The sequence below is a fragment of the Scylla paramamosain genome, chromosome 26, assembly GCF_035594125.1.
Source record: "Scylla paramamosain isolate STU-SP2022 chromosome 26, ASM3559412v1, whole genome shotgun sequence".
NCBI lineage: Eukaryota > Metazoa > Arthropoda > Malacostraca > Decapoda > Portunidae > Scylla > Scylla paramamosain.
The window spans coordinates 17,980,256-18,006,590 of NC_087176.1; the positions used below are offsets into that span (position 1 = coordinate 17,980,256).

At 40.9% G+C, this 26,335-nt stretch overlaps 1 protein-coding gene across 1 annotated transcript in view; it reads left to right on the forward strand.

The window, feature by feature from the left end:
- Nucleotides 1–26,335, forward strand: part of LOC135113928 (uncharacterized) — an 81,154-nt gene that overhangs the window by 464 nt on the left and 54,355 nt on the right. Inside the window, exons 2-4 of the mRNA XM_064029535.1 lie at nt 32–191; nt 7,471–7,736; nt 16,275–16,412. Of these exons, the coding sequence (XP_063885605.1) occupies nt 32–191; nt 7,471–7,736; nt 16,275–16,412 (564 nt within the window). The remainder of the gene's footprint in view (nt 1–31; nt 192–7,470; nt 7,737–16,274; nt 16,413–26,335) is intronic.

Below are 26,335 nucleotides of genomic sequence, written 5' to 3' on the forward strand. Positions count from 1 at the left end.
CGAAGTGTCATTCATTTGTTTTTTGCTACAGGTGGGACTACACTATCGGCTTCGATTTTTCCCCTTTTAGCTTCGCCATGGCCAAACCTGGCAGGAGACCACAATGGCAAAATTTCTATTATCCGTTGAGCATCTCGACGTGGATATCCATCTTCGGGTCCATGGTGGCTGTGTGCGTCACTCTTCTCCTGGTAAGTTGTGAATGAGAGAGAGAGAGAGAGAGAGAGAGAGAGAGAGAGACAGAGAGAGAGAGAGAGAGAGAGAGAGAGAGAGAGAGAGAGAGAGAGAGAGAGAGAGAGAGAGAGAGAGAGAGAGAGAGAGAGAGTGAGTAAGAATTTGAGTCACAACGAGGTTATTAAAAAGTTAAAATTTATAATTTAAAAGGGATAAAATATAACAGTAGCAATAATATATATATATATATATATATATATATATATATATATATATATATATATATATATATATATATATATATATATATATATATATATATATATATATATATACTGCCTCCTCCTATAGGAGGAGGCAGTAGACACCTCTCGAAACGATAATTACTCCCAGTGAGGTCTAAAGCACTGTTCAGGGGGTGCTGTGAACTTATCATTAAACCCAGCTGTGACCTCACTGAACATTTCCCTTTGTGTCTCACAACACAAGGGGGCAGTCACAGCCTGCCCTCTAAAGACAACGCTCTTCCTCCACACAAAACTACAAGCACCTAATAACACACACACCCTTCACTCAAAAATTTTAAAATCATCATGACGACTCCTACACCAGCCTAGAAGTCCCCATCTGGGGAGGGAACCATAAATGTCCCCAGGTCGAACTGCCTTTCTGTCGACGACCCTTGACACCCCCCTCAACTTTTTCTTCATTAACTTCTACAACATTCGCGGTCTAAGACCTAATTTTCAATCTGTAGAACACCACCTCTCCTCTTCTAAACCTCATCTTCTTTTCCTCACTGAAACTCAGGTGTCTGAGGCAACTGACAGTAGCCCCTTTTCTGTTCCCTCCTACTTTCTCTATCCTCATTTTCGATCCAAAGCTGGATGCTGCGTTTATGTGCGCAATGACTTAACCTGCTCCCGTGCCCACGCTCTTGAATCTTCCGAATTTTCCACCATCTGGCTATGACTACAGAGTCACTCTCAAACTAAATTTATCTGTGCCGTATACCTCTCACCTAACTCCTCTGACTATAAGAAATTCTTTGACTACTTAACTTCCAAAGTGGAGCACATTCTGACCCTCTTTCCTTTTGCAGAGATCTCCATTCTTGGAGACTTCAATGTTCACCACCAGCTTTGGCTTTCCTCTCCCTTCACTGACCATCCTGGTGAACTAACCTACAACTTTGCTATCCTCCATGACCTAGAGCAATTGGTGCAACACCCTACTCGTATTCCTGACTGTCTTGGAGATACGCCCAACATTCTTGACCTTTTCCTGACCTCTAATCCTTCTGCTTATGCTGTCACCCTTTATTCTCCGTTGGGCTCCTCCGATCACAATCTCATATCTTTATCTTGTCCTATCGCTCCAATCCCTCCTCAGGATCCCCCTAAGCGAAGGTGCCTCTGGCGTTTTGCCTCTGCTAGTTGGAGGGACCTGAGGAGGTATTTTGCTGATTTTCCTTGGAATGACTACTGCTTCCGTGTCAGAGACCCGTCTTTGTGTGCTGAGCGCATAACAGAGGTGATAATGTCTGGCATGGAGGCGTACATTCCTCATTCTTTTTCTCGTCCTAAACCTTCTAAACCTTGGTTTAACACAGCTTGTTCTCGTGCTATACATGATAGAGAGGTGGCCCACAAAAGTTACTTAAGCCTTCCATCACCAGAATCTCATGCACTTTATATTTCTGCCCGGAACCATGCCAAGTCTGTTCTCCAAATAGCCAAAAACTCCTTCATTAACAGAAAATGTCAAAACCTTTCAAGATCTAACTCCCCTCGTGATTTCTGGCATCTAGCCAAAAATATCTCCAATAACTTTGCTTCTTCTTCTTTCCCTCCTCTACTTCAACCAGATGGCACCACTGCTATCACATCTATTTCTAAAGCTGAACTCTTTGCTCAAACCTTTGCTATAAACTCTACCTTGGACGATTCTGGGCTTGTTCCTCCCTCTCCTCCACCCTCTGACTACTTCATGCCACGTATTAAAATTCTTCGCAATGATGTTTTCCATGCCCTCGCTGGCCTAAACCCTCGGGCCTGATGGGGTCCCTCCTATTGTTCTTAAAACTGTGCCTCCGTGCTTGCACCTTGCCTAGTCAAACTCTTTCAGCTCTGTCTGTCAACATCTACCTTTCCTTCTTGCTGGAAGTTTGCCTACATTCAACCTGTTCCTAAAAAGGGTGACCGTTCTAATCCCTCAAACTACCGTCCTATTGCTTTAATTTCCTGCCTATCTAAAGTTTTTGAATCTATCCTCAACAGGAAGATTTTTAAACATCTATCACTTCACAACCTTCTATCTCATCGCCAGTATTGGTTCCGTCAAGACCGCTCTACTGGTGATCTTCTGGCTTTCCTTACTGAGTCTTGGTCATCCTCTTTTAGAGATTTTGGTGAAACTTTCGCTGTTGCCTTTGACATATCAAAAGCTTTTGATAGAGTCTGGCACAAAGCTTTGATTTCCAAACTACCCTCCTACGGTTTCTATCCTTTTCTCTGTAACTTCATCTCAAGTTTCCTTTCTGACCGTTCTGTTGCTGCTGTGGTAGACGGTCACTGTTCTTCTAAATCTATTAACAGTGGTGTTCCTCAGGGTTCTGTCCTGTCACCCACTCTCTTCTTATTATTCATTCTTCTAAACCAAATTTCTTGTCCTATCCACTCCTACGCTGATGATACCACCCTGCACTTTTCCACGTCTTTTCATAGACGTCCAACCCTTCAGGAGGTAAGCATATCACGCAGGGAAGCCACAGAACGCTTGACTTCTGATCTTTCTAAAATTTCTGATTGGGGCAGAGCGAGCTTGGTATTGTTCAATGCCTCAAAAACTCAATTCCTCCATCTATCAACTCAACACAAACTTCCAGACAACTATCCCCTCTTCTTCAATGACACTCAACTGTTCCCCTCTTCTACACTGAACATCCTCGGTCTGTCCTTTACTTATAATCTGAACTGGAAACTTCACATCTCATTTCTAGCTAAAACGGCTTCTATGAAGTTAGGTGTTCTGAGACGTCTCCGCCAGTTTTTCTCACCCCCCCAGCTGCTAACTCTGTACAAGGGCTTTATCCGTCCATGTATGGAGTATGCTTCAAATGTCTGGGGGGGTTCCACTCATATTGCTCTTCTGGACAGGGTGGAGTCAAAAGCTTTTCGTGTCATCAACTCCTCTCCTCTAACTGACTGTCTTCACCCTTTCTCTCACCGCCGCAATGTTGCATATCTAACTGTCTTCTACCGCTATTTTCATGCTAACTGCTCTTCTGATCTTGGTAACTGCATGCCTCCCCTCCTTTCGCGGCCTCGCTGCACAAGACTTTCTTCTTTCTCTCACCCCTATTCTATCCACCTCTCTAACGCAAGAGTTAACCAGTATTCTCAATCATTCATCCCTTTCTCTGGTAAACTCTGGAACTCCCTGCCTGCTTCTGTATTTCCACCTACCTATGACTTGAATTCCTTCAAGAGAGAGATTTCAAGACACTTATTCATCAATTTTTGGCCACTGCTTTGACCCTTTTATGGGACTGGCACTTTAGTGGGCATTTTTTTTTTTTTTTTTAGATTTTTGTTGCCCTTGGCATAGTGTCCTTCCTACATAAAAAAAAAAATATATATATATATATATATATATATATATATATATATATATATATATATATATATATATATATATATATATATATATATATATATATATATATATATATATATATATATATATATATATATATGAGAGAGAGAGAGAGAGAGAGAGAGAGAGAGAGAGAGAGAGAGAGAGAGAGAGAGAGAGAGAGAGAGAGAGAGAGAGAGAGAGAGAGAGAGAGAGAGAGAGAATGGATTGATAGACAGATTGACAGATATAGATTAATTGATAGGTGGACAGATAGAGAGACATATATTTATTCTCATTTTTTTTAGTATAGAGAAGATAACGATCACTAAGGCCGAAAACTCCCATACAGGAAACCTAGTACCTGGATCAATGACGAGATGTTCCTATTCCAGAAGGAAAAAAATTGGCTGAATACCAAATCTAGGCATTCTCTCACTCAGAAACATACAAATAAATGAGTAATAGTTACATAGTCCTATGTTACCAAGAAGTTAAATAAGACACGGATGCTTTCACTGTTGCAGAGCTGTATTTTCCCACTGGCTAAAGAACGCTATGTAATTAATTTCAATTCTGGCGTCAAAGCAGCACTCCTTCTTGTAGGATTCTTCAAAGTATATTTCCCAAGTAATATCTGTCACAATGCACGGTCTACTAGTCTATTAATTTAATAGTTCAGAGACACTCAGGTCACCGAGAACATACTTCTAAAGACAACTCTCTTCCTCCACACAAAACTCACACAAGCTCACTCATCACTATATCTCGAGTGAAGTTCGATTTTAAAGCTATACATTATCCTAATGCTCTAAAGTTGTTAACGCTAATAATAATTAATAAATATTAACACATTACAAGATCATTGAGCAACAAAAAATATTTTGATACTGTAAGGAAAATTAAAGGAATGTGGCTGACGGTCATCTTTTTTTTTTTTTTCATTTTTGCTATTGTTAAAAAGTTACTTATTTATTATATTACCACTGTAATAGTTTTTAAGACTCAGTTTTCCTATTCATGAAAGTCTAAACCTAACCCAACCTAGTCCTAACCTAACTTAACCTAGCCAGTCTCGCGTGTTCAAGAGTGATTGGAAACTATTCTTCCGGACTTTGGAAATATGCGTCAGGCGCCGGCGGGCTGCAAGTGGGTGATGTGTAGACGCTGCACGCCTGGCAGCGAACGCGGCATCCGGACTCCCCGGACATATAATTCTGCCACACCGGCACTATATTTTATGTTTCTGCAGATATCTCAAAAATATCGTACAAACACAGTAATTACTTGAAGTACTTACTGTGGAATCCAGAGGGATTTAGAGACCAGCCATGTTCGTAATACAGATTTTGTGGACTGTGTGAGTGGCATGCGAATTTCCAGTCGCTTGTGTCATTTGTGTCATTATTACATACTCTGATACAGTGAATGAAAAGTATTCACAACAATTCAGAGACCGATGACTACAATAATCCACATCTAAAAAGAAGACAGATGGTGATAATATGAAGTTTTTTGTTTTTCTCCAAATACCGCAAATGTTCCGTAGCAGCCAAGCTGATATCGAACGGCACATAAAGACAGCGAAGTAAAAAAATAAATAATTCAGCCATTCTCTTTCGAGAGACAGCAGAAACTAGTCATAATATGCGCGAGGTAGAGGGTAACATCAATTCATTGCTCAACATTGTGCTCTAAGAATAGTTTAACATATAAATGTTCTTTGTTTTCTCTAATCGTGGACAATACAAAGACCTTAAGCTTAAAAGATCAAAGCGTATAACTATCATATGTGATGTTCTTGTGCGTGACTTTGTGGAGGATCTGAAATCTGATATTAGAAGCAGCAGATTCAATGTAAAGTAATTATATTTCTGTAACAAAGCTTTAAATATTAATCAAACTGAGAAATAGATAATGGTTACGTTCTTGGTCTTGATGAAGTGTGTGAAAGCGACGCAGATGATATGTGAAGGACTGAAGTCTCTAAATACCTAAGGACTTGACTTTTTCAAGCTTATTGACTTGTCAGTCTGTCAGTTGCGACTATTGTAAACAACACGGAGCACGCAAAGCCCGCATGATAGCAAACAGCTTGGCAGGATTCAAGGAAGAAAATCGGAGTAGACTACCATGCCAAACCTTCAGAACCGTCGACCCATCTGAAAAATAACTAAATGAATATCTTGAGATCATATTTTTTTTTTTTTTATGTAGGAAGGATACTGGCCAAGGGCAACAAAAATCTAATAAAAAAAAATGCCCACTGAAATGCCAGTCCCATAAAGGGGTCAAACCAGTGGTCAAAAATTGGTGGATAAGTGTCTTGAAACCTCCCTCTTGAAGGAATTCAAGTCATAGGAAGGTGGAAATACAGAAGCAGGCAGTAACAGCAGAGGCAAAACGCCAGAGGCACCTTCGCTTAGGGGGATCCTGAGGAGGGATTGGAGTGATAGGACAAGATAAAGATATGAGATTGTGATCGGAGGAGCCCAACGGAGAAGAAAGGGTGACAGCATAAGCAGAAGGATGAGAGATCAGGAAAAGGTCAAGAATGTTGGGCGTATCTCCAAGACGGTCAGGAATACGAGTAGGGTGTTGCACCAATTGCTCTAGGTCATGGAGGATAGCAAAGTTGTAGGCTAGTTCACCAGGATGGTCAGTGAAGGGAGAGGAAAGCCAAAGCTGGTGGTGAACATTGAAGTCTCCAAGAATGGAGATCTCTGCAAAAGGGAAGTTAAGTAGTCAAAGAATTTCTTATAGTCCGAGGAGTTAGGAGAGAGGTATACAGCACAGATAAATTTAGTATGAGAATGACTCTGTAGTCGTAGCCAGATGGTGGAAAACTCGGAAGATTCAAGAGCGTGGGCACGAGAGCAGATTAAGTCATTGCGCACATAGACGCAGCATCCAGCTTTGGATCGAAAATGAGGATAGAGAAAGTAGGAGAGAACAGAAAAGGGGCTACTGTCAGTTGCCTCAGACACCTGAGTTTCAGTGAGGAAAAGAAGATGAGGTTTAGAAGAGGAGAGGTGGTGTTCTACAGATTGAAAATTAGATCTTAGACCGCGAATGTTGCGGAAGTTAATGAAGAAAAAGTTGAGGGGGGTGTCAAGACACTTAGGGTCGTCGACAGAAAGGCAGTCCGACCTGGGGACATTTATGGTCCCCTCCCCAGATGGGGACTCTGAGGCTGGTGTAGGAGTCGCCATGATTTTAAAATTTTTTGAGTGAAGGGTGTGTGTGTTATTAGGTGCTTGTAGTTTTGTGTGGAGGAAGAGAGTTGTCTTTAGAGGGCAGGCTGTGACTGCCCCCTTGTGTTGTGAGACACAAAGGGAAACGTTCAGTGAGGTCACAGCTGGGTTTAATGATAAGTTCACAGCACCCCCTGAACAGTGCTTTAGACCTCACTGGGAGTAATTATCGTTTCGGCAGGTGTCTACTGCCTCCTCCTGAAATGTTAAAATGATCGGCACAAATCTAGTGCTGTCAAAGTAAATGTAACCATATGTTTAACTTTGTGAAAGCATGAAAATCATTTGTATAAAAAAAAAAAAATCCAGGCTCTTTTACTAGTACAAGTTTCCCATAATACATTGAATGATGCACAGTCTCATGGTATATGTATAAAGTATAACTGTACATACGCGTGCCTCACAGATTACCAGGAGTGACATGTGGCGGAATCGATACGGCCGCTTGAGTGGTGGGTCGGTAGTGCTCGAGGCGGTGGGGACCCTGCTGGGTCAGGGACTCTTTGGTCGCCTCTCAACAAGGCATGCCAGTCATATTCTCTTGGCAAGTTGGCTGTTCTTCGGTGTGGTGGTAGGGACGGCCTACAGGAGCAGTCTCATAGCCTCTCTCACCATCCCTAAGTACCCGAAGCGGCCAGAGACACTAGAGGAGCTCGTGACATTTGTCGAAAAGTAAGAAAAAATTACCTTGTAACAAGTACTCGTATATGATCGCTCGTGTGTGTGTGTGTGTGTGTGTGTGTGTGTGTGTGTGTGTTCTAAAAGCTGAATTTGCAGATTTTTCGGTGTTTCCCGTCTGTTCCGTTAACAAACACCGACGTTGAAATGTCGGCCCCATGTACCCGTCGATTTGACGTCCAATTCACGACGTATGGGGAAATGTCAAAAAATTTTGACGGTTTTAGACCGTTATAATTTGAGTATTCGTGACTATCGCCGAATATTCGGGAAAATGACGCCGAACTAATCACGGCAAGGCAAATGCCGTCACGGGTGGGATGTAAAAAAAAAAAAAAAAAAAAAAAAAAAAAGCAACAACCACACTAGTTCTTCAATTCGCCGCCAGCACAAAAAGATTCACCCCTGCCAGTGAGGGCACAAGGGCAACCACCCGAGCCAAGAAACGCCCACCATCCCGAAGCAGCACAGGAAAACGAGGATGATGATGAGAACGAGGATAAGTCGTCTCATGCGCTTATGCAGAGAAACAAGACAACAAAACAAGGCCCCACTTAACAATTTATCCGCAGACGACGAACAAGAGGCCATGTATTAATTCAGGGAGCACCCAGAATTTTATGCGAAGAAGAGCATCAAGTACATGTACACTGCCTGTAAGATTGGGATCTACATGGCCAAGTCGAACGAGATGGAAATCCATCGTGAGTATAGCGGTGTTGAGGATATTATTATTAGTGTTACAGTGCACCTTGTGATTATGTGCAAACCAAGTTGTGACAGTGCCTTGTTTATACCTGCAGTGCTATTTCCCTATCATTTTATGAATACTATGAATGTGAAACATGTGGTCATTACACAGCTGACACGCTGAAACTGGTGCACCTCCATGCGGACACGATGGCATTAAAAATCGTGGTATATATATATATTTTTTTTTTTTTATGTAGGAAGGATACTGGCCAAGGGCAACAAAAATCTAATAAAGAAAATGCCCACTGAAATGCCAGTCCCATAAAAGGATCAAAGCAGAGGTCAAAAATTAATGAATAAGTGTCTTGAAACCTCCCTCTTGAAGGAATTCAAGTCATAGGAAGATGGAAATACAGAAGCAGGCAGAGAGTCCCAGAGTTTACCAGAGAAAGGGATGAATGATTGAGAATACTGGTTAACTCTTGCGTTAGAGAGGTGGACAGAATAGGGGTGAGAGAAAGAAGAAAGTCTTGTGTAGCGAGGCCGCGGAAGGAGGGGAGGCATGCAGTTAGCAAGATCAGAAGAGCAGTTAGCATGAAAATAGCGGTAGAAGACAGCTAGATATGCAACATTGCGGCGGTGAGAGAGAGGCTGAAAACAGTCAGTTAGAGGAGAGGAGTTGATGAGACGAAAAGCTTTTGATTCCACCCTGTCTAGAAGAGCAGTATGAGTGGAATCCCCCCAGACATGTGAACCATACTCCATACATGGACGGATAAGGCCCTTGTACAGAGTTAGAAGCTGGAGGGGTGAGAAAAACTGGCGGAGACGTCTCAGAACACCTAACTTCATAGAAGCTGTTTTAGCTAGAGATGAGATGTGAAGTTTCCAGTTCAGATTATAAGTAAAGGACAGACCGAGGATGTTCAGAGTAGAAGAGGGGGACAGTTGAGTGTCATTGAAGAAGAGGGGATAGTTGTCTGGAAGTTTGTGTTGAGTTGATAGATGGCGAAATTGAATTTTTGAGGCATTGAACAATACCAAGTTTGCTCTGCCCCAATCAGAAATTTTAGAAAGATCAGAAGTCAGGCGTTCTGTGGCTTCCCTGCGTGATATGTTTCCCTCCTGAAGGGTTGGACGTCTATGAAAAGACGTGGAAAAGTGCAGGGTGGTATCATCAGCGTAGGAGTGGATAGGACAAGAAGTTTGGTTTAGAAGATCATTAATGAATAATAAGAAGAGAGTGGGTGACAGGACAGAACCCTGAGGAACACCACTGTTAATAGATTTAGGAGAAGAACAGTGACCGTCTACAGCAGCAATAGAACGGTCAGAAAGGAAACTTGAGATGAAGTTACAGAGAGAAGGATAGAAACCGTAGGAGGGTAGTTTGGAAATCAAAGCTTTGTGCCAGACTCTATCAAAAGCTTTTGATATGTTTTTGATATATGTTGAGCTTTTGATATGTCCAAGGCAACAGCAAAAGTTTCACCAAAATCTCTAAAAGAGGATGACCAAGACTCAGTAAGGAAAACCAGAAGATTACCAGTAGAGCGGCCTTGACAGAACCCATACTGGCGATCAGATAGAAGGTTGTGAAGTGATAGATGTTTAAGAATCTTCCTGCTGAGGATAGATTCAAAAACTTTAGATAGGCAGGAAATTAAAGCAATAGGACGGTAGTTTGAGGGATTAGCACGGTCACCCTTTTTAGGAACAGGTTGAATGTACGCAAACTTTCAGCAAGAAAGAAAGGTAGATGTTGATAGACAGAGCTGAAAGAGTTTGACTAGGCAAGGTGCACGCACGGAGGCACAGTTTCGGAGAACAATAGGAGGGACCCTATCAGGTCCATAAACCTTCCGAGGGTTTAGGCCAGCGAGGGCATGGAAAACATCATTGCGAAGAATTTTAATACGTGGCATGAAGTAGTCAGAGGGTGGAGGAGAGGGAGGAACAAGCCCAGAATCGTACAAGGTAGCGTTTTTAGCAAAGGTTTGAGCAAAGAGTTCAGCTTTAGAAATAGATGTGATAGCAGTGGTGCCATCTGGTTGAAATAGAGGAGGGAAATAAGAAGAAGCAAAGTTATTGGAGATATTTTTGGCTAGATGCCAGAAATCACGAGGGGAGTTAGATCTTGAAAGGTTTTGACATTTTCTGTTAATGAAGGAGTTTTTGGCTAGTTGGAGAACAAACTTGGCATGGTTCCGGGCAGAAATATAAAGTGTATGAGATTCTGGTGATGGAAGGCTTAAGTACCTTTTGTGGGCCACTTCTCTATCATGTATAGCACGAGAACAAGCTGTGTTAAACCAAGGTTTAGAAGGTTTAGGACGAGAAAGAGAGTGAGGAATGTATACCTCCATGCCAGACACTATCACCTCTGTTATGCGCTCAGCACACAAAGACGGGTCTCTGACACGGAAGCAGTAGTCATTCCAAGGAAAATCAGCAAAATACCTCCTCAGGTCCCTCCAACTAGCAGAGGCAAAACGCCAGAGGCACCTTCGCTTAGGGGGATCCTGAGGAGGGATTGGAGTGATAGAACAAGATAAAGATATGAGATTGTGATCGGAGGAGCCCAACGGAGAAGAAAGGGTGACAGCATAAGCAGAAGGATTAGAGGTCAGGAAAAGGTCAAGAATGTTGGGCGTAGTTTGGAAATCAAAGCTTTGTGCCAGACTCTATCAAAAGCTTTTGATATGTCCAAGGCAACAGCAAAAGTTTCACCAAAATCTCTAAAAGAGGATGACCAAGACTCAGTAAGGAAAACCAGAAGATCTCCAAAACGGTCAGGAATACGAGTAGGGTGTTGCACCAATTGCTCTAGGTCGTGGAGGATAGCAAAGTTGTAGGCTAGTTCACCAGGATGGTCAGTGAAGGGAGAGGAAAGCCAAAGCTGGTGGTGAACATTGAAGTCTCCAAGAATGGAGATCTCTGCAAAAGGGAAGAGGGTCAGAATGTCCTCCACTTTGGAAGTTAAGTATTCAAAGTATATATAATAATGTATGTAAAATAATGGTATAATGTCAGTGTTCCTCAGAAGTATTGAAGGGGCATTTTCTGACAACAGTGTACTTTTCATTTCATGAAATATAAAGCCTCTGTTTCAACTGTGTTAATGTATGAGGAAGAGCGTTAAATTTATTGTTTTTGTCTATGATATTGGCATCCTCAGTGTTTTACTTCTGGAGGATAAACAAAATAAAAGATCAAGCAGTATTTCACTTTATGCGATCTTTCTAATAGTGCTCCAGTTGTAGTCTCTGTAACTACATTTTAGCCCAGGGGATCTCAACCTTGTTTGCCCCATGTACCCTTTCAACATATGTCAGAATGTCATTCCCCCCCAACCTTTCCAAGATTCTCTGCCTCAAAAAGTGCATTCCATATAATATGCATATAATACCAAAAGTCCTTTATTTTTTTTCCATATTAGTACATATACATTTACAATTTTACATGGATTATTTTTATAGTGGAGTTTTACAAAAAATAGCTTACGCTTTCCTTAGAGTTTAAACAAACCGTAAGCTTTCGTAAGGGTACTTGAAGACGGACCACTCAGTGGCGCCTATGTTTTTCCTTAGTGGCAGCCCTGTCTATGGGTAATCTATTTTGATCCTTACGGTTCAGCAGTTTGTGCTGAACAGTTTGATAGGCTCCTTGCATCAGGTAACCGATGCATACTGAATTTTGTTCCTCCATGGGGAACTGAAAGGCACTAAAAAAAATCACTATTATAACAGTCTGAGTTTGCCGATCTGAAAACCTAAATTTCTCATCCTTGGGGAAATTCCCCCTGGATGAGAACCCTTGTTTTAGCCAGAGTTAGGAGTGCTGGACTGCTTACACTTGACAAAGAGAAGAGGTGTGGTAAGATAAGAAAAGGTTAAAAAAAATGCTGCGTTACGCTATCGATCCTCCAATAAGGTAAGAGGCGAGGGTGAACTGTAAATGACGTACAGGAATAGAAGTGAGTAAACTTTATCCTTAGATCCGAGTTGCTGTCATTTAGTAGGATTTTCTGGAGATAAGACAACAAGCATAATTTTAAGTTTAAAGCATCAAGAACACTTACATCTAATACCTAACCATGAATAAAAAGCCATCACCAAGATTCGTTATTCACACAGTCAATTCTTAATCAAGTAATAGCAACTCCCAACAGGGCTCATTAAGCACATACAACTGATAGTTAAAGTAAACCACAGACAATATCTTTAATCCAGTCTAAACACATATAATATCTTGAATAATTCTAGAAAAAACAGCCAGATACTACAGTTGAGTAAACTTTTTTTTTTCTTGCATGTAGGAGGGATACCAGCTAAGGGCAATAAAAAAAAATTAAAAGAAAAAAAAAAGGCCCACTGAGGTGCCAGTCCCCAGAGTCAGAAACTATCGTCAAAAATTGGAGGACAACACAACAAAACACCTATAAATAAGTTTCGTGTCCTCGGTGCACGGAGCACTATACACACCGCCACTTTTCACCACTCACGATTTGCTTCTATCAGTCAGCACACCACAATCAGGTGAACCAAGGACTCTGAAGCAGTCATTAACAAAATTTTTATGCATTCTGGTCAGCCTTCTTAGCCTTCTGCTTATCTCATTATCGTGCTTAAGGTTGGGTTGAGTATAAAACATAAGCCCCAGTAAGAGATGTTTAAAGAACAAAACGGTAAAATCTTAAATTTCTTAATTTCGCGTTATTAGTGCCATCTCTTTAAATTTTCTTTGGTTAAATAACAAAAATTATGATTTATCTTCCTTTTTGTAAGGATATTAGCGCATGATTGTGTGTTTTTATAAGCAAAATAGACCACGTGCAAGGCGCGAGTATTTTGTCTTAAGCTAGCATTACACAGCCGGAATTTGGTCATGAATTGGTCGCCGACCATAGTCGTGGAAAAATTTGGCGACCATGTCGTCGAAATGACCACGTGTTTTACCGTCCTCAACAATTTCGAGACATTTTGGCAACTGTACACGACACTGTTGCGACATTTCGGGGACAATTCAGAAACATCTCGCAGACTATTTGGCGACCATGTCACCGAATTTTAAATTTTAAATTGTAATGTCATTTTTTTTTTAAAGTCGCCGAATATTTGGCGTATTGTCTCCAAATTGTCTCTGTATATATATATATATATATATATATATATATATATATATATATATATATATATATATATATATATATATATATATATATATATATATATATATATATATATATATATATATATATATATATATATATATATATATATATATATATATATATATATATATATATATATATATATATATTATGTAGGAGGGAAACCAACCGAGCAACAAAAAATCCAATTAAAAAAAAAAAGCCCACTGAGATGCCGGTCCCCGAATAGGGTCAGTTATCAAGGTCAGACGAGCAGTTAGCATGAAAATAGCGGTAGAAGATAGCTACAGATGCAACACTGCGGCGATAAGAAAGAGGCTGAAGACATTCAGTTATATGAGAGGAATTGATGAGATTAAAGCTTTTCATTCCACGGTATGAGTGGAACCCCTTTATACATGGACTGATAAGATCCTTTTACAGAGTTTGCAGCTGGGGGATGGGGGGATGAGAAAAACTGGCGGAGACGTCTCAGAACACCTAACTTCATACAAGCCTTTTTAGCTAGAGATGAGATGTCAAGTTTCAGTTTAGATTATAAGAAAAGGACAGACCGAGGATGTTCAGTGTAGAAGAGGGGGACAGTTGAATGTCATTGAAGAAAAGGGGATAATTGTCTGGAAAGCTGTGTCGAATTGATAGATGGAGGAGTTTTTGAGGCATTGAAAAATATCTAGTTTGCTGTGCCCCAGTAGGAGGCAGTAGACACCTGCAGAAACGATAATTACTCCCAGTGAGGTCTAAAGCACTGTTCAGGGGATGCTGTGAACTTATCATTAAACCCAGCTGTGACCTCACTGAACGTTACCCTTTGTGTTTCACAACACAAGGGGGCAGTCACAGCCTGCCCTCTAAAGACAACTCTCTTGCTCCACACGAAACTACAAGCACCTAATAACACACACACCCTTCACTCAAAAATTCCAAAATCATCATGGCGACTCCTACACCAGCCTCGGAGTCCCCATCTGGGGAGGGGACCATAAATGTCCCCAGGTCGGACTGCCTTTCTGTCGACGACCCTAAGTGTCTTGACACCCCCCCTCAACATTTTCTTCATTAACTTCTGCAATATTCGCGGTCTAAGATCTAATTTTCAATCTGTAGAACACCACCTCTCCTCTTCTAAATCTCATCTTTTCCTCACTGAAACTCAGGTGTCTGAGGCAACTGACAGTAGCCCCTTTTCTGTTCCCTCCTACTTTCTCTATCCTCATTTTCGATCCAAAGCTGGATGTTGCGTTTACGTGCGCAATGACTTAACCTGCTCTTGTGCCCACGCTCTTGAATCTTCCGAGTTTTCCACCATCTGGCTACGACTACAGAATCACTCTCAAACTAAATTTATCTGTGCTGTATACCTTTCACCTAACTCCTCTAACTATAAGAAATTCTTTGACTACTTAACTTCCAAAGTGGAGCACATTCTGACCCTCTGCCCTTCTGCAGAGATCTCCATTTTTGGAGACTTCAATATTCACCACCAGCTTTGGCTTTCCTCTCCCGTCACTAACCAGGGTTCTGTCCTGTCACCCACTCTCTTCTTATTATTCATTAATGATCTTCTAAACCAAACTTCTTGTCCTATCCACTCCTACGCTGATGATACCATCCTGCACTTTTCCACGTCTTTTCATAGACGTCCAACCCTTCAGGAGGTAAAACATTTCACGCAGAGAAGCAACAGAACGGCTGACTTCTAATCTTTCTAAAATTTCTGACTAGGGCAGAGCAAACTTGGTATTGTTCAATGCCTCAAAAACTCAATTCCTCCATCTATCAACTCGACACAACCTTCCAGACAACTATCCCCTCTTCTTCAATGACACTCAACTGTCCCCCTCTTCTACACTGAACATCCTCGATCTGTCCTTTACTTATAATCTGAACTGGAAACTTCACATTTCATCTCTAGCTAAAACAGCTTCTATTAAGTTAGGTGTTCTAAGACGTCTCCGCCAGTTTTTCTCCCCCCCCCCACAAGCTGCTAACTCTGTACAAGGGCCTTATCCGTCCATGTGTGGAGTATGCTTCATATGTCTGGGGGGGATTCCACTCATACTGCTCTTCTGGACAGGGTGGAATCAAAAGCTTTTCGTCTCATCAACTCATCTCCTCTAACTGACTGCCTTCAGCCTCTCACTCACCGCCGCAATGTTGCATCTCTAGCTGTCTTCTACTGCTATTTTCATGGTAACTGCTCTTCTGATCTTGGTAACTGCATGCCTCCCCTCCTTCCGCGGCCTCGCAGCACAAGACTTTCTTCTTTTTCTCACCCCTATTCTGTCCACCTCTCTAACGCAAGAGTTAACCAGTATTCTCAATCATTCATCCCTTTCTCTGGTAAACTCTGGAACTCCCTGCCTGCTTCTGTATTTCCACCTTCCTATGACTTGAATTCCTTCAAGAGGGAGGTTTCAAGACACTTATTGATCAATTTTTTACCACTGCTTTGACCCTTTTATGGGACTGGCATTTCAGTGGGCATTTTTTTTATTGGATTTTTGTTGCCCTTGGCCAGTGTCCTTCCTACATAAAAAAAAAAAAAAAATATATATATATATATATATATATATATATATATATATATATATATATATATATATATATATATATATATATATATATATATATATATATATATATAATATCTTTCTTACCAACAGAATCACCATTGCATCCTATGGTGTTTACTACAGAAACTTCTTCAGATCTTCTGACTCTAAGGTATTCAGTACCTTAGGTAATCTGATGTACGCTGGTACTGACATCATCGACGGCCTCACCGATGCACTCACCATGAAGTAAGTTAGTGCATCATGTAATTTAAACTTGGCATACGATAATATATATTATAACAATGACCTCAATTCAAGTGTGCGGGAACAATTTCGTTATTTTTATGCTTGTCATTTATATGAATCTTCCCTGTTTCTAAATACAAGAACCTTCACGTGTGTGTGTGTGTGTGTGTGTGTGTGTGTGTGTGTGTGTGTGTGTGTGTGTGTGTGTGTGTGTTTTTATGTAAGAAAGACACCGGTCAAGGGCAACAAAAATCAATAAAAAAAAATGCCCACTGAAATGCCAGTCCCGTAAAACGGTCAAGGCAGTGGTCAAAAAATGGTGGATAAGTGTCTTGAATCCTCCATCTTGAAGGAATTCAAGTCATAGGAAGGTCGAAATACAGAAGCAGGCAGGGAGTTCCAGAGTTTACCAGAGAAAGGGATGAATGATTGAGAATACTGGTTAACTCTTGCGTTAGAGAGGTGGACAGAAGGTGGAGGGGTGAGAGAAAGAAGAAAGTCTTGTGCAGCGAGGCCGCGGAAGGAGGGAAGGCATGCAGTTACCAAGATCAGAAGAGCAGTTAGCATGAAAATAGCGGTAGAAGACAGCTAGATATGCAACATTGCGGCGGTGAGAGAGAGGCTGAAGACAGTCAGTTAGAGGAGAGGAGTTGATGAGACGAAAAGCTTTTGATTCCACCCTGTCTAGAAGAGCAGTATGAGTGGAACCCCCCCAGACATGTGAAGCATACTCCATACATGGACGGATAAGGCCCTTGTACAGAGTTAGCAGCTGGGGGGGTGAGAAAAACTGGCGGAGACGTCTCAGAACACCTAACTTCAAAGAAGCTGTTTTAGCTAGAGATGAGATGTGAAGTTTCCAGTTCAGATTATAAGTAAAGGACAGACCGAGGATGTTCAGTGTAGAAGAGGGGGACAGTTGAGTGTCATTGAAGAAGAGGGGATAGTTGTCTAGAAGGTTGTGTTGAGTTGACAGATGGAGGAATTGAGTTTTTGAGGCATTGAACAATACCAAGTTTGCTCTGCCCCAATCAGAAATTTTAGAAAGATCAGAAGTCAGGCGTTCTGTGGCTTCCCTGCGTGCTATGTTTACCTCCTGAAGGGTTGGACGTCTATGAAAAGACGTGGAAAAGTGCAGTGTGGTATCATCAGCGTAGGAGTGGATAGGACAAGAAGTTTGGTTTAGAAGATCATTAATGAATAATAAGAAGAGAGTGAGTGACAGGACAGAACCGTGAGGAACACCACTGTTAATAGATTTAGGAGAAGAATAGTGACCGTCTACCACAGCAGCAATAGAACGGTCAGAAAGGAAACTTGAGATGAAGTTACAGAGAGAAGGATAGAAACCGTAGGAGGGTAGTTTGGAAATCAAAGCTTTGTGCCAGACTCTATCAAAAGCTTTTGATATGTCCAAGGCAACAGCAAAAGTTTCACTAAAATCTCTAAAAGAGGATGACCAAGACTCAGTAAGGAAAGCCAGAAGATCACCAGTACAACGGCCTTGACGGAACGCACACTGGCGATCAGATAGAAGGTTGTGAAGTGATTGATGTTTAAGAATCTTCCTGTTGAGGATAGACTCAAAAACTTTAGATAGGCAGGAAATTAAAGCAATAGGACGGTAGTATGAGGGATTAGAACGGTCACCCTTTTTAGGAACAGGTTGAATGTAGGCAAACTTCCAGCAAGAAGGAAAGGTAGATGTTGACAGACAGAGCTGAAAGAGTTTGACTAGGCAAGGTGCAAGCACGGAGGCACAGTTTCGGAGAACAATAGGAGGGACCCCAATAGGTCCATAAGCCTTCCGAGGCTTTAGGCCAGCGAGGGCATGGAAAACATCATTGCGAAGAATTTTAATACGTGGCATGAAGTAGTCAGAGGGTGGAGGAGAGGGAGGAACAAGCCCAGAATCGTCCAAGATAGAGTTTTTAGCAAACGTTTGAGCAAAGAGTTCAGCTTTAGAAATAGATGTGATAGCAGTGGTGCCATATGGTTGAAGTAGAGGAGGGAAAGAAGAAGAAGCAAAGTTATTGGAGATATTTTTGGCTAGATGCCAGAAATCACGAGGGGAGTTAGATCTTGAAAGGTTTTGACATGTTCTGTTAATGAAGGAGTTTTTGGCTAGTTGGAGTTGGAGAAATATAAAGTGCATGAGATTCTGGTGATGGAAGGCTTAAGTACCTTTTGTGGGCCACCTCTCTATCATGTATAGCACGAGAACAAGCTGTGTTAAACCAAGGTTTAGGAGGTTTAGGACGAGAAAAAGAGTGAGCAATGTACGCCTCCATGCCAGACACTATCACCTCTGTTATGCGCTCAGCACACAAAGACGGGTCTCTGACACAAAATCAGCAAAATACCTCCTCAGGTCCCCCCAACTGGCAGAGGCAAAACGCCAGAGGCACCTTCTCTTAGGGGGATCCTGAGGAGGGATTGGAGTGATAGGACAAGATAAAGATATGAGATTGTGATCGGAGGAGCCCAACGGAGAAGAAAGGGTGACAGCATAAGCAGAAGGATTAGAGGTTAGGAAAAGGTCAAGAATGTTGGGCGTATCTCCAAGACGGTTAGGAATGCGAGTAGGGTGTTGCACCAATTGCTCTAGGTCATGGAGGATAGCAAAGTTGTAGGCTAGTTCACCAGGATGGTCAGTGAAGGGAGAGGAAAGCCAAAGCTGGTGGTGAACATTGAAATCTCCAAGAATGGAGATCTCTGCAAAAGGGAAGAGGGTCAGAATGTGCTCCACTTTGGAAGTTAAGTTGTCAAAGAATTTCTTATAGTCAGAGGAGTTAGGAGAGAGGTATACAGCACAGATAAATTTAGTATGAGAGGGACTCTGTAGTCGTAGCCAGATGGTGGAAAACTCGGAAGATTCAAGAGCGTGGGCACGAGAGCAGGTTAAGTCATTGCGCACATAAACGTAGCATCCAGCTTTGGATCGAAAATGAGGATAGAGAAAGTAGAAGGGAACAGAAAAGGGGCTACTGTCAGTTGCCTCAGACACATGAGTTTCAGTGAGGAAAAGAAGATGAGGTTTAGAAGAAGAAAGGTGGTCTTCTACAGATTGAAAATTAGATCTTAGACCGCGAATGTTGCAGAAGTTAATGAAGAAAAAGTTGAGGAGGGTGTCAAGACACTTAGGGTCGTCGACAGAAAGGCAGTCCGACCTGGGGACATTTATGGTCCCCTCCCCAGATGGGGAATCCGAGGCTGGTGTAGTGGTCGCCATGATTTTAAAATTTTTTGAGTGAAGGGTGTGTGTGTTATTAGGTGCTTGTAGTTTTGTGTGGAGGAAGAGAGTTGTCTTTAGAGGGCAAGCTGTGACTGCCCCCTTGTGTTGTGAGACACAAAGGGAAACGTTCAGTGAGGTCACAGCTGGGTTTAATGATAAGTTCACAGCACCCCTTGAACAGTGCCTTAGACCTCTCTGGGAGTAATTATCATATATATATATATATATATATATATATATATATATATATATATATATATATATATATATATATATATATATATATATATATATATATATATATATATATATATATATATATATATATATATATATATATATATATATATATATATATATATATATATATATATATATATATATATATATATATATATATATATATATTGTAGAACAAAAGTAGCCGGGCTGAGCGTTGTCAAATGTTTAATTTCAATCTGTTAAGTACATCACAATAAGACAATGTAATCCTGGCCAGTACAATAAATCAATAAACTCACAATGATGATCATAGAAATACACCCCAAAACATAAACCCAATGCTGATAGTGGTAAAATATCCCCGAGAAAAAGCGAAAATGTTGTACCAAATCCCTAAACTAATTTCACCATGCATAAGTATGTAAATAATAATCACTATACGGAAAGAAACATAATGCTGAAGGGTATACATACATCAGTGATCATATAGCACTTTCGTCCAAAGCACAGTGCTGGACAGCCGCCTGAAATCTGCACGTGTCACCACTCGGACTGTTACAATACAGCGTAACCTGAATCACGTCATACATTCCCACAACAATAAAACCTGCCCTATTATCACAGCTAAACATGTATCACCAATACTGAATATTCATCATAACACTATCTCACCCAACATCACGTAACTCTGTAAGCCCGCCGTACAATACAACGTAAAAACACAGTAGTATATTAATGATACATACATCACTACATACATACATACATACATACATCACTACGGAGCCCGAAGCAGTCCTGAGATCCCTTGCACTGGCGCCACACTCTGGCCACCTTGCACCACCAAATCCAAGCGTTCAAGAGACGTAGTCACACGACATAACATATTAGCAAGATGAACCATCCACACGGTGTAGACCGGCAGGACTGGCTCAAGTCTGCCAGACAGCCCTCTCCAAGACGTTGCCACGTCAGCGAACGAGCAAATGACGAACTACATGCGTGCAATCAACCCGTACAAGAAGCATAATTTCATAAATATCATTTTCATGATATATATATATATATATATATATATATATATATATATATATATATATATATATATATATATATATATATATATATATATATATATATATATATATATATATACAGGGCCTTCCCCAACGAAAAATGCATTCTCGGATTTGAACATAATAATAATAATAATGATAAGATATGAGCTAATAATAGTTAATACATGGCATATGAGAGAGTACGGAAACTACCTTTAATTATAATACAGACATGATAAAATCTATAATACAGTACATTTAAGTAAAAGAGAATATGCACATATTTACAAAATATAGAAACTAAGGATGATTAAACCTTAGAGTGAGTGCGAAATTTTTGTATCAAAGAAGAAAGTGTGTGTGAAGCTACTCATACTTGGAGCTAGGTATGAGGATCACTTGAGTCTGAATAAAGTGATACCTGGTGTGCACACTCTCATTGAACCCTTTGTTAACGCGTTTGAGGTAATCGACATGGATAATTTGCTCTGCTGTCTTGAGATCTAAGAGCTTGACTATGAATGTCCTTACGGGTGTACTGAAAATCGCGTAGACGACATTTGAGGCGAAGGAGAAGATACAGGTGCCGGGGCGGGACGGCAGTATTTATTACAGGGATACGGGCTGGAACGAGGACTTACCAGGCTATTTCCCTACTGTCTGGTTGTTCACACACTCAGGGAAAGGGTACAAGCAAAAACTGGAATCCTTTACTGCCTTATATTGACGGAAACCACATATGTACAAGTTCAAGGTCACCGGAGCAGGTACCGGGCACAAGGTGAAGGGTAAACGCCACCACTGCAAGCAGTTTTATCCCTATATCACAAGTCACAGGCTATACCAGCAGTCACTGTCGCTTACTACAGTCAGTGTATCTCAGCACAGGTGTACAAGGGGATCACACCTGCGGAGATAGGGCACAAAGGCGAAGCAGAAGGCGCCTCAGGCAGCTAGACGTCACGGCGTCCCTTCTGTCTCTGCTGCCTACACAACTCAAAGCTCCCTGACATGGCCGCGCAGCCCGCTAAATTGAAACCGTGAAAACACTTTTCCTTGCCCTCGTAACATTATCGATGATAACGCGACCAACAGAATTTGTAGTTTTGTCCTTGAGAGCAACGAGAATGGTGAAACGTGAGAAACTTTCAACACATACGAGAAGATACTGGTAACCATTCTCTAAATGGGAACTTGAGCAAATCAACAGTGACTGAATCCCAAGGAGCTGATGTGATACGGTAAGGAAGTGAGGTACTGTCATGAGCGAGTGATGGACGACGTGAAACACACTAACCCTTAAAGCGCGGGTATCAACAATAGTCGATACCTGGTGCCTGGGCTTAAACCGCTGGTGTCGGCACTGGTCGACAAGGCATTTCTTAATTAGCGCGCAGTCAAATTAAATTAATTTGACCTGAAGTAGAGTAAGCATATTGTTTTCTTTCAAACAATATCCACCCACGCTCTCTTGACTAAGTACTGGTCAGGTTATGCATTGCGCTAGCTACGAGATGATGTCCGCTAGTTCCCACCTCTTCTGACTTTAATATGATGGCTGCTAGACATCCCATTTCTCCCACTTCCAGTCAATTTTATCCACAAAATGGGGCCCTTTGACCTCAACACTCGTCAAGGACATCAGGAAGTTCTTGAATATTTGTGAAACAGGTAGATTACTAGAAGGCAGTCACAAACACCATTATGGGTAGAGACACGGATACCATACTGAGTTATTGCAGTGATGGTGATGGATATAAGATTGCTAGTGACAGCAGTGCTACTGTTGTTTCTCCACAACCTATTTATGTGGGGAAGGGGAAAGATCTTCTAGTAAAGAAGGTCAATTCTATGGCAAGAATGAGCGAAGGAGGGTCGCGTCATATTCACCACACCACTATCATTGATGCAAAATCCAGCACAACGCACTACGCCCATCTTCTCTTGCTCTCCAAATCATTTCATATTCTTCTGAATTATCATCAATCATGCCTGAAACCAGCATAGCACAAAGAGGGAAGAACGTGAAGAGGAGAAAGCATGTGGCACGTGGTCATGGGAGGGAAAAATTACATTGCATCACGTCTGCCTTATCTCCGGCACTCGTCCTCTCCACCACCACTACCACAGACCCCTCCTGTAACCACCACCATTGGTACTTCTATTACCACCAATGTCATAGCCTCCACATCTTGCATCACGAAGACACATTCCCCCCAGCAGTTACTCAGATGTGTTAGGGAAGCAAAAGGAATTACCAAGTGGACAAGGGAGGAAGCGTGTGAGAAAGATAATAGGCTCCGCAGCCGCCGACGCCGCCTGAGACAGTCTTTACAATAGAGAATGACACAACAGTCAATTTGTAGCAACTTGTCAAAGTTATATCTTGTGTTCTCCGGAAAACAAAAGAGATACTGTTTTCTGTTTTTCATTTTTTCTTTTCGCTACACAGTATAAATGCGCCATTCTAGCATGAGTGCTAGCTCACCGCTAAGTTCAGTAAATAACGCTAACCAGGGATTTGTACAATAAAACAAAAGTTAAGGGTTTTCTGGTTGTGTTTCTCAAAACGTTAAAAAGTTATGTTTTTTATTACTAAACCATTGACAGGAAGTCCACTATGGATGGACAACTGTCTATAATTATGTGTTTTCAGTTATCCTAATTCAGTAATCTGTACTCATCTATCAATGGGCGTATAATCTTCATATGATATTCAAAGAACAGGTAAGGGCATATACTTTTACACTAATACTTCATTCAGCCACGTGAAGTGAGTAGGAGTAAAGATTTAAGAAGTTGAAGTGAGATATACTTTTGCTTGAATATGCCGGCGTGGGAGAACACGCACATAAGAACCCCGTGCTTTACCCTGAGGTCTGCGGCTTTTCTGGATTTTCGCTCTTCCCGACCAGGGGATCGTGTATTTAGTACGAGTAAACATCACGAGACGAACAATATTCTATGGATCGCCCTCAACTTATCTTGCGGCGCCATTCCGTCCGATTACCTATAGTGTAGTACATATTACATGCAATGTTGGCCATGATTTTTCATAATACCATTGCTCATATCTGCTTTCTCCACATCACTATCAGCGTTTCACATCAGATGGATATATTCTGCACATACACACACGCACGCACTTGCACATACACTGCGCGACAACCGCGGCAGCCACCCTTAAATGATATTGTACGGAGGAAGAGAGGAAACTGGACATCACACAGTTATGTCTTGTTTCAAGCTACCAGATGATGATTAGAAAAACTGAACCTACCATCGAGTTTAAAAAGAAAACATTGCTGCATCTCTTGAGTATAAATTGTTACAGCAGACTATGCATAAAATATGAAAAATAAATAAATAAATAAGTGAGTAAAAATTTTCTTTCCATTTCTTCAACCCCCTATTATTCCTGTAATGTTGCTTCACTGTTTCAGAATCAGCGCATTTCGTTATTTTATTGACATGACACGTAATAATACAAAAATATAGAGGTGCTGATGAGTGACAATAACGTAAAGCTTGCCCGTGTAACAAGGGAGTGCAGGGAGACAAGATCAATGATTTGCTTTGAACTGGTAATTCAGTCATGTTTTTGATTAGCAGCAATGTCTCGTGAACACCACGGTAGGCTTAGTTTTCCTGAATATCATTATAGTGTCATGGAATAAAATATCAAATAGATAAAACCTATTCATTTTTTTTTTTTTTTTTTTTTTTTTTTTTTTTTTTTTTAAGGGAAGCTAAATTAAGTTCTAAATTGAATTCATGACTTTTGTATTTGCTGGTTAGGAAACAATGATACTGAAGAAGGTATCATACTGATGAAGTTGTAAATAATATCATAGACATCAAGGAAGCAATTAAAACCAACTGTAATGCCATTGTAGTGCTGGTACTAGTAGAGCCAAGAGAATATCCTGATGAGCACTCTGTGAACCTAATTCCGTATAATAGAATTAAAAATGGTATCAATAGAAAATTAGGGAGAAGGTTGCCTAACACCAGGTTCATTCAGTTTAACATAGTAACTCATGAGAGTCAATTGTCATCTGATGGGGTACACTTTACAGAAGAGAGGAAAAACTAATGTGACAAAATTGTTCAGTGCATCAGGGAATATCTTTCAGATAATGAATCAGAGTAAGGGACATTAGTGGTGACTGTTACCTGAGAATTTATTGCTGACCCCATCGCAGTAAGTAAAAAGGAAATTAGTGATGGCTTAATTTCCTTGCAGGAAATTAAGCCATCACTAAAGTCCACACCTAAAAAATGGATCCCATAAAGTCAGAATTTAAAGCAGAGGAAACCAATCAGCTGACAATGCATGATTTAGAAAATAAAATAACTGCCTTACGTGAGATAATTGCTCATCAGAATGACACAATTGAAAATTTGAAAAGGAAGATGGCTTCACCACCCAAGGCTACAGTCACTTTCCCTTCAGCCTCCTCCTTAGTAAAACTTCGGGATATCCCAGAACTGTCCTTACGTGATTTAGAGGTTTTGGAAGCAGGAGGAAAACTACATATGTTCTTTGACAGAGTAAAACAGGTTTTCCCAGATGATGAAGCTAGGGTGCAGATTGCCAAAACTAAATTGAGCTCTCAAATTGCCTTGTTAGTACAAAATCAACAGCAGAAAAATTTTTGTCAAACCTGGGATTCCCTCAAAACTTTTCTTCAGAATTAATTTACCACTGAAATGCATTTTTGACAGGGCTTGGAAGCAACCTGAAGAGCTGCAATATGATTTACCTTTATTCATTTAATCACAAATTTAGATGTCAATATGCAGTAATAGAAACTAACTTCCCTTAAGAAAAGTTTCCCAGTAAAGACCAAACAATAAAAAGAAAGCTTTGTCATGGATTGCCACCTGAGGCCCAAAAGAAACTAGAGGCCTTCTTAGAAGAGAGCTACCCTCTAACTGAATTTATAGATAGAGGTGAACATGAAAAACAGTTCCTTTTGGTAAAATCATATTCAGACATGTATGCAGTAAACAAGCGGGAAGAAAAAGTGGATCAAGAAAAACCACCCCATTATCAGGATACCTTACTAACTCAAATTAAAGAACTGTCAAGGAAAGTGGAAGGTTTGATAAAAGAATGTAGTAGGAAGAAATGCCATACTTACTGCCATAAGAATAATCATGACACCCAGGAGTATTGGGGACCCCCAAAGACCAGATACCATACTTGACTAACACAGGAAAATACCTCCCCTACCATATTCATCATTGTAAATCATCGATTAGTGCTGGCCTTAGTAGACACCAGTAGTGGTTATACTTTAAGTCAGCAATTAGCAGCATGGAAACTAAATTGTAAGATTAACCAGATGAGCCACACCCCTCCTGAGAGAAGTAACAGGGACACCTTTAAGAATACTGGGGTC